This window comes from Lichenostomus cassidix, chromosome Z, assembly GCF_008360975.1.
Source record: "Lichenostomus cassidix isolate B80296 chromosome Z, HeHo_3.0, whole genome shotgun sequence".
Taxonomy (NCBI): domain Eukaryota; kingdom Metazoa; phylum Chordata; class Aves; order Passeriformes; family Meliphagidae; genus Lichenostomus; species Lichenostomus cassidix.
The window spans coordinates 50,077,961-50,086,767 of NC_139511.1; the positions used below are offsets into that span (position 1 = coordinate 50,077,961).

Consider the following 8,807-nt stretch of genomic DNA (forward strand, 5'->3'; position numbering starts at 1 on the left):
TAGACGGGAAGAGGTCTGCGGTTTGGTGTTAGCGGGGCCGCCGGCTGCCTAGCGCTTGCGGGACAGTGAGAGGATACACACTTGCTTGCGCTGCCCCATAGGCAGCGCCGCCTGCACGGAGAAAGACAAGTTAAGGACTTCCAGGAAGGAGGGAAGGATGTTTGACAGAGCCCACCGAGAAGCCCCAGACGGGATTTTGTGCAATCAGAGGCAGGCTGGAATGAAAGTATAAATTATTTTTTCCATGATCCGTAATTTCCAATCCCGTCCACTTTCGAGCAAAGTCACCTGAACATATCTGTACCTTCTCATTCGGCACTAGACAATTTTTTCTTTTCTTTTTTTTTCCTCACCAATGGTTCTTTTAATTCTCTATTTATTAGAAGAGGCTGTCCTCCTCTACCCGTCCCCTTATGCAGCCGACAGGTGGAATTTCACTGTATACATATATATTAGAAAGCTATCTGTTTCGTCTAGTTGTTGCTGAATAAGCAGACGTGACAGTGTTTATTTTACGAAAAGAAAACCCAGGGAAGACACCTCATTAATCTTGATTGTGTGTATTTAATATATTTCGTGTATACAGGTGTGCATGTACTCTCCTGCAATGAAAGCAGAGAAGCAGTCCTACCACCACCGCAGTACGGAGAGACATTCACGGGTTTTAAAAGGACTTTCCAAAGTCTGGGCATTAGCAGGAGCCACCACGGTAGTGGTACAATTGTGCGGGCAGGGGGTGGTGATATCACAGAGTGCGGGACACACACTCCTGAAGGTTCACACGGTTTCGATGCATTCGCATGGTCTTCTATTGCACGCAGGGGACAGCAGTATTTTCGATTTAATGTTAGGTAAGGTTTTCCCAGTCTCAAAAAAAAAACAAACCAACCCTGCATTAATGCAACAACTGAAATATCGAATTATCCTTTTGCTTCTAACACAAATTACGTAATCTAGCATCTAAATATGGGGACCGGCAGACTTCTGCATGCCGTTTTGGTGCATCAGCGAAAGAGAAACAGAATAATTCAACAGGTCTCTTGTGGCTTGGAGGAGGGGCAAGTTTAATTATTTTGATTGGAAAAAAAAAAAACACAACCACAAAATTTCTTCTTAGTTCAGCCTAGTGATACAATTTCTGAAATTGACGAGACACCGCACTTAAAAAAAAAAAAAAAAAAAAAAAAGAGGCCCCTTTTCCCTGCCCAGTTCATAGTTTTGTACTTTATGGGCACTACGGTGCCTAGCCAATAGGTCTCTCCGTGGCGTGGAGCACAGCGGGTGCCTCTCTATCTCTCACCGCGACAGTCGGCGGAGCCGGGGCGCTGCACTAAGGGCACACCTTCGTAAGATACGCATCTTCCGTGGGCTTCCCGCGGTGATTCCCACAGAGCCGCCGCCAGGTGCCTTCCCGCTCCCAAGGGCGGGCTAGGCGCGGAGTAACGTCGAGGCCGAGGAGGCTCTGCCCCGCTGAGCAGCTGTGCACAGCGCTCGGTGCCACCCGCGCTGCGGCAGCCGGGCTGGGGGCGAGTTTGGCCGAGGGGCGCCACGTGAGTGCTTCCTCAGCCCCGCAGCCTATGCTTGTATTCTTTTGGGTCGTGCTAGTAGCTGAGAGGCGAGCCGATCAGGGCGGCTGGGAGGGAGCCGGCGGTGCTCCATGGCCGGCTGCCCGCAACACACCTCCAGGCGGGGACCGGCGGCGGGTAACAGAGATCTTCTGCAAGTGAAAAACAGGATCAAGAGGTTTACCAACTTGAAACTCACGTTCATTTCTCCGTTTCCCACCAAAATCGACTGGCACCCATCTGCGCAAAGAGGGACCGAGCACGGTTGCTGCCGCAGCTTGGATCCGGCAGCAGCTGGTTACCTTCTGGAGTGCCATTTTCCTGCGCACACGTACCCACACACGTGCGAGTGTCTCCTCCGCATCTTAGTCGTGCTTTGCAGCGCAGGAAGGGGCAGCCAGCAGAGACCCACCGGCGACTGCTCGACGTGACTCTCACGGTGGGGGTTGCAAAGGATAAGGAACTTTTGGAGAAGGGCGGAGAGGCCTTGCAGTCACCTGCAGCAGGTTACTGAGGGCTTGAGGATGAGGGACTACGGACGCAGAAGCCGAGAGGACACCTACCTGGTGGTGATGCGCCCAGCCGCGGGCACAGGGCGGCCGGTCCCCGCCGGTGCCCGGGCTCTGATGGTGTGCGAGGCCCGGCGCCGAGGGAAGCTGGGGAAATACCGCTGCGGGTGGGGGAGCCACTGCGAACAAGCTGAGAAACGGATCTGCATTGGTTAGCAAGTTACAGAGCAAGAGCGTATGGCCATGATCATAATTTCCATTATTTCTGTCAAATACAATATTATCAGAGACTACGGTAGTACTTCCGGTAAGTACTGAGGGAAACTATTACATACGGAGCGGAGTCTCCAGGCCGTGCCAAGGGACAGTTAAACCAGTTCCACTTTCCCACAGATCCCCCGAACAGGCCTCAGTCTCGACGGGGACAACCGTGCGCTCTGCCCTCTCCACCAGCACTGCAAGAAAGGGACCAGCTGAGAGCAGGTGAGGGTCTCGCCCCCCTCCTTCATCTTCCGGATTTGGGGATGGGGCCGGTCCTGGCTATTTGAAATCAGCCTGCAAGCACGGGATGTGCACCCCGCTGATCCCAGGAGTGCTTCTCACTGCACCTAAAACACAAACCAGACCGAAGGTGCGCTCCGAAGAGGCTGCGGGTAGGGAAGGTTTGGGACCAGAGCAGCTTCAGGGCCAGGAAACTGTACACGGGAGCCACAGTGCTCGGCCGGACCCCCGGGCTGCCCTGTCTGCCGCAGCCCACGGCGGTGTCGACATACCGGGCACGATGTCCGGCCCCTCTGCACAAGGCAGCGGGAGAGCTCCAGCGGGAAGGGAGCAGTGTGTGGACGTGCAAACTAATCATCTTCGAAACTGGAGAGAGAAGGGGAAACCTCTTTTATAGGGGATGTGGGAAGGGACCTAGTACAGTCCTGCTTAAGGGAAACGTTATACAAGATGCTTGAAAAGAAATAATTTTTTGAAAACCTAATTAAAAATATATAAATCACCCATCAGAAACAAAGAAATATGTGGAAGGAAACATTTCTGGCTAGAGACACTGTGTGTGGCATAAAAGACGATTGAATACATAAGGGCTTCATTAAATTCCCAATAGATAACATTTGGCTAAATCTATCCCTAGATTAAAACTCCTCATAATAGCACCATAAACTAAAAAGTTTCTTTTTGTGTGGTCCTTCTGGATGAACTGATTGAAACATTAGCCCCCTCATAGAACAATCCCCTCCCAATTCAGATCCAGTAATTCGTCTCTCAGCCCTACGGGGATATGATGAGCAAGGAGACGGGTTAATGAATCCACACTTTGTCTCTGGGAGGAGGAGAAGGAGGCGACACTATACTGCATGTCCTACCAGATTGTTTATTAGCCCAGACTGTTTTGGAGGAATTGTTCGTCCGGGCAGGGTCCTTGCAAGGACTACACTGTTAGTCTCTAGTCTTTAAAGCCGAGGGGAGCACAGCGGGCTATTAGCATGCGAATGGGACGCTTCGGCCCGGCGGTACTCCGAGCTCATCAAAGGGCTGTGGGGCCAGCGCCTTTTCTGGCGGCACCTGCTCCGGGGCAGCAGCGGGAATAGGGATCCTCGGGACCGGGAGCCAGGCTAGGCGGCTTGCCCCTCGACTCGAGAAGAACACGCAAAAGGGTCCTCCACCAGCACCCAGACCTCTTCCCCGACCCTCTTTCTTAAAGAAAAACAAGCAATCTATAACCACGTACTGCAATTTGCTGCTGTCAGCTTCCCTACCAACTCCCAACGGAAGGCCATGTCCGCATGGGATGCAGACAACCGGCGAAAAGCGTGGAAGGAACAAGTAGCCAAGCAGTTTGCTTGCCCTATACCTCTCAGGAGACCTGAGGGACCGGCGGTGGGCATACTCGGACCCCGCCGCCGGCCGGGCTGGGCTGGGCCAGGCTCTCTGCAGGGGAGGTCGCGGGGCTCCCCAAGGTCTACGGAGGAGAAGCCAAGAGAAACAAGCACAGGGTGGGTCGCCGGAACCTACCCTTCTCATGTAGCTGCTCTTGGAGAGCCCTAGGACTCGGGAAGCCAGAATCCGGACTGAGGGCCCGCAGCACCCCTTCTCGGGAAGCTCCGCACAGCCGCACGCTCACAGCTGCCTTCTCCCCCGCAAAACCTTTCCCGGCTTGATTTTATCTGCCTCTTCGACGGGGAGCTCTGCTGAGCTCGGTACCCCGCGCTGCACCGGCCCGTAGACCCGGCGCGTCCCTCGGCCAGGCCGGGGGAAGGTGAATTAATCGGTCTCTCGTGAAAAAGACGTGCACTCGCCGGAGGATACGTACACGGTGCCTCTGGGGTATTTTCCATTTTGTTTAGGAAATTAAAATGGGCTTTACTTCTTTTTCTGCTAAGGAACCCGGGACACCCAAAGAGGCCTTCCAGCTGCAGACTGAAAATGGAGCCCAGCAGAGATCTTATGTCCAGTCTTTCTGCTTTTTGAAACCCACTATTTCAACACAACATTGCTATAAACAAAATGGAAAAGCACCACTTCTCTATCTGTGAGAATACTTAAAACCAAGACGATGAAGTACTTCTATATGTAAATCCCCTCCTCACTCCAAAGAGCATTGAAAGGCATCTCTCCCTTTTTGGTTATTTTTTAATTATGAAAATTCACATAATTGATCCCCGAGTCTCCTAAATTGCTATAAATACAGTCGTAGTTGAAAACCGCCCCCCTGGTTTGAAAAACTCGTGTACCTAGCCCACAACAAGCATTCACACCCCTACTCTTAAAAAATGCGATTCTCTTTTCCATGTCTAAGCTTTAAATATTTGAGACCACTTTTTTGGTTAAAATTTGGTTTTAGTCTATAAAATAGATATCTATCGACCTTATGCTGTTAGAAGCGAGTGTTTGGAATCAGAAAAGCTGCTTTCATGGTTTGTTTCATACACTTGCATATCGTTACTTCGACAGCTTATACACTTAATCAACTTGTCACACGAGGATATTACAAAGCTCATTTTATATTTTATGTATTGGAAAGTAGAAACACATGCCACTATTATCGTCACAGAAACATAAGTGTCTAGAACAAATCTCTCTTAAGTTCAATGCATGCCCTTTATTAGTAGTATTTTCCTTCGGGCCTCTTCGAAACAAAACTATGATGCAGTTGCGATTTAAAACACACACGAAGTATAAAAATAGTTTTAAACCGACTTTTTAATCAATCCCCTGATTGGTGCGTTACAGAACTGGGCCTTACTCCCTCGAGAGAGACCTATTTCTATTTATCCCCTCTTTTTATTTTGCCTTCTGTTTTTTGTAGATTCTTTTCGTTTTGTTGGGTTTTTTTTGTTGTTGGTGGTGGTGGTGTTGTGTTATTTTGTTTTTTGATTGTTTAGTTTCTTTCGGTTTTTTCGTCTTTCATTGTCTGCTAGGGTTAACAATGCATTGACTGCAAAGATCATATTTTTATTTTCTTCTTTGCAGTCAAATCCGGACATAATAAATTTCAAGCCAGAATATCCCCTGACTATTGTGCTATTAATCCCGAAGAAAAAAATTATCAGTGTCCCAAAGAAAGGAGAAGTGCTAAGGAGGGAAGGATCCAAAGCCAATAGTTTGGCTTGGCTCCTTTGGTCTTTGGGTTTCGTTTTGATTTTTTTTTTTTTTTTGAAAATTAAAAATTTTATTTTTGAAAATGTGTAAAAATTTTACATTAAAATGGTACAATAATAATTGCCAGTAATTTTTAACAATATTCCTTGTAAAGAATAAGCATAAAGTACAAAATAAAAAACTCCGTAAGTCTATTATAATACAAAACACAGGTTAAAATAAGAAATGATAATCTTGACTTTCTTCTGTGTAAACACGTTAATCTTTTCTTTTATAAAAGTACATGAGACAAGTGTACTAAATGAAAAAGTATTGCTCTGCTGTCCTCGCTCAAGCCTTTTTTTTTCCTCCTGCACATTACTGATTTCAAGCTCCTAGACCTGAGAATCTCTGAACTTTAACGGTTTAGAGACATTATATATCACCATTTTTGTTTCTTTTTAAGAAGTAACGAGTAACTTTCCGATGTATTGACCGCCTGCCCGTGCAGTATCTAGATCTAGACCTGGCTTTGCACTAGTGCAGGTCCCGGGAGGTCCGTCGCTCGCGGCGGACGGCCCCCGAGCTCCGTCACAATTATCCCCACGCAAAGACAGGCAGCCCCTGCGGGCGGCGGCCGCCGGGCATCCGAGCGGCGGAGAAAGGAGATACCCCAGATCCTACCTTCGGAAAGACTCCCAAACACTTAACAGTTAGAGATCCGTGCCGCGAAGCCGGGGGCGGCGGGCAGGGCGGCGGCGGGGGGCAGGCCGCTCCCGGCGCTCCCCAGCGAGCGGGCCAGCCCCGGCGCCGCGGTCGACTGCGAGGCGCAGCTGCTGCCCGCGCCGGGGCCGGGGCCGGGGCTTCCCCCGATGATGCTCTCGATGGAGAAGGGCGAGCGGGCCAGCGCTGCGCCGCTGCCGGGCTTGGCGGAGTGCAGCGAGGCCGCCAGCGCCGGGCCCAGCGGGTGCGCGTAGCCGAAGGGAGTCCGTGCCAGCTCCGCCGCCGGCAGCAAGGGGGCCGGCGGCGCGGTGGCGGCGGGGGGCAGCGCCGCACCGGGGGCGCTGCCGGGGGCGGCAGGGGGCTGGCGGGGCGGCGGGGAGGGGTGGTGGAAGGCGAAGAGGGCGGAGTGGGGGTGGTAAGGCTGGAGCTGGAGACCGTAGCCGCAGCCGTAGGGTCCGTAGGCGCAGGGCGGTTGCTGCGGGGGCTGCGGCGGAGGCTGTGGGAGGAAGGCGGCGGGGTCCACGGCGCGAAGCAGAAGCTCGGGCGCCGGGAGCTGCTGCCTCTTGAAGCGCTTTCGGCGGCGCAGGAAGCTCCCGTTGTCGAACATGTCGGCGGATTCGGGGTCCAGCGTCCAGTAGTTGCCCTTGCCAGGATTGCCGGGCTCCCGGGGGATCTTAACGAAGCAGTCGTTGAGGGAAAGATTGTGGCGGATACTGTTCTGCCAAGCGGGGAACTTCTCCCGGTAGTAGGGGAAGCGCCCACTGATGAACTCGCAGATCTCACTCAGCGTCAGCCTCTTCTTGGGGCTCTGCAGGATGGCCATGGTGATGAGAGCGATGTAGGAGTAGGGCGGCTTCACCAGGCTGTTCTTGCCGCCGCCGCTGCCCGCCCCACCGCCGCTGCCGCTGCCGCCGCCGCCTGCCCCGCCGCCGCCCGCCGTCGCCTTCTGCGGGCCACCCCGCGAGGGGGGCCGAGAGCCGCCGGCACCGTCCCCGCCGCCCGCCCCGCCGCCGCCGCCGCCGCCTCCGCCTCCGCCGCTCACGGGCGACCGCGGCAGCAGGGCGGCGGCGTGGAGGTCGCCCACATCCTCCTCGTCCTCCTCCTCCTCCTCTTCCTCCTCCTCCTCATCCTCATCCTCGGCGTAGGAGCGGCGGCGGCGGCGGGTCTGCGGCTCTTCGTCGTCCTCCTCGTCGTCCTCCTCGCCCACCACATCGATGTCGGTTTCTTCAGCCAGCGTCGACGCCTCGGACATTTCCGAGCTAAGGGTCATGGCGCGGCGGCGGGGCAGCGCATCGGTGGCGGCCGGCGCGGCGCGGCGGGCGAGCGGGCGCCCTCCTCGCCGCCGCCAGGCCTCCGCGCCGCTCCGCGGAGAGCCGCCCCGCCGCCGCCACGGGCAGGCGGGCCGCTCCGAGCCGCGCCGGCCCCCAGCGCCGCTGCCGCGACTCTGGAGCTCTCCCGCCGCCCGCTCGGAGGCGGCGGTTGGTTTGGGTTTTGTTTCGGGGTATTTTTCGCTGCCGTTTGGATTTCTCTCTTTCTCTTTTTTCCCTCTCCCTTCCCCCCTTTTGGGGATCTTTTTCGGGTTTTTTTCTCTTGGGATCGGGGATTGGGGGTGCTGGGAGCCTGTGCCGTCCTTCCTGGAAGTCGGTTTCCCCTTCTTTCTCCTCACCTCAGCCCCCAGACATTAATGGATGCGGGGCAGGAGGGAGCGCGCCTAGTCCTGGGAGGAGGAGAGGGGAGGAGGCTGGCGAGGAGGGAGGGCGTAGGGGACGGCTTGCCAGGCCTTAGGAAAGACGGTGAAAAGGCTGGGGCTTAGTCCCAGGGAGGGCGGCCTTCCTCCCCGCCTTATAGAGAGGGGGCCATCACATGGCTCCCAGCGTCAGAGCTCGGCGGGGGGAGCGGCGCCCTGTCTCCCCCCACCAAGAAGGGCACCTCGCCACCGTCCCGGCCCCCTTCGGTCTCACCCCGTCCAGGAGGGGCTCCGGGGGAGCCGCGGGGAGACCGGTGCCACCTTTAGTGGAAAAGGGGGGACATAAAGATAACACTTGACATCCCCCCGGAAAAAAAATCGTAAAAGGACAGGTCTGTCGCAAAGTGCAGGAGCATCTCCCCAGAAACCGTCTGGAAGGTCTAGGAGCTTCGCATCTTCCCGGGCTGCCCTCAGAAGCGGGGTGCTGCTTCCCTTGGGAAGGAGGAGGAAAAAAATCAGACCGGAGAGGGAGATGGTGAGTTAATAAACTTCAGACTTCTGTCCGCTGTCCGAATGGTTTAGAGGCATCTTTCCCTTCCTGTCTCCCGTCACCCTACACAGTTTATTTAAGAATGAAATAAAATGTCTCTCTATGTCGACCTCACAAGCTCGCAAAGAAGAGCCTCCAAAACACACCGCTATTCTCAGTTTATTTGTAAGGCTATTGTTATTAAAGAG

General features: G+C 54.1%; 1 protein-coding gene across 1 annotated transcript; it reads right to left on the reverse strand.

The window, feature by feature from the left end:
• Window positions 1-544: 544 nt before the first annotated feature.
• On the reverse strand, window positions 545-8,210 carry FOXD1 (forkhead box D1). The gene has a single exon (XM_085042238.1). The coding sequence runs from the start codon at window positions 7,650-7,652 to the stop codon at window positions 6,366-6,368; it is 1,287 nt and encodes a 428-aa protein (XP_084898364.1). The 5' UTR covers window positions 7,653-8,210; the 3' UTR covers window positions 545-6,365.
• Window positions 8,211-8,807: the final 597 nt, after the last annotated feature.

What these genes read in the sequence shown, in the direction of transcription:
- FOXD1 (XM_085042238.1), bottom strand. Translation starts at nt 7,652, where the DNA reads ATGACCCTTAGCTCGGAAATGTCCGAGGCGTCGACGCTGGCTGAAGAA.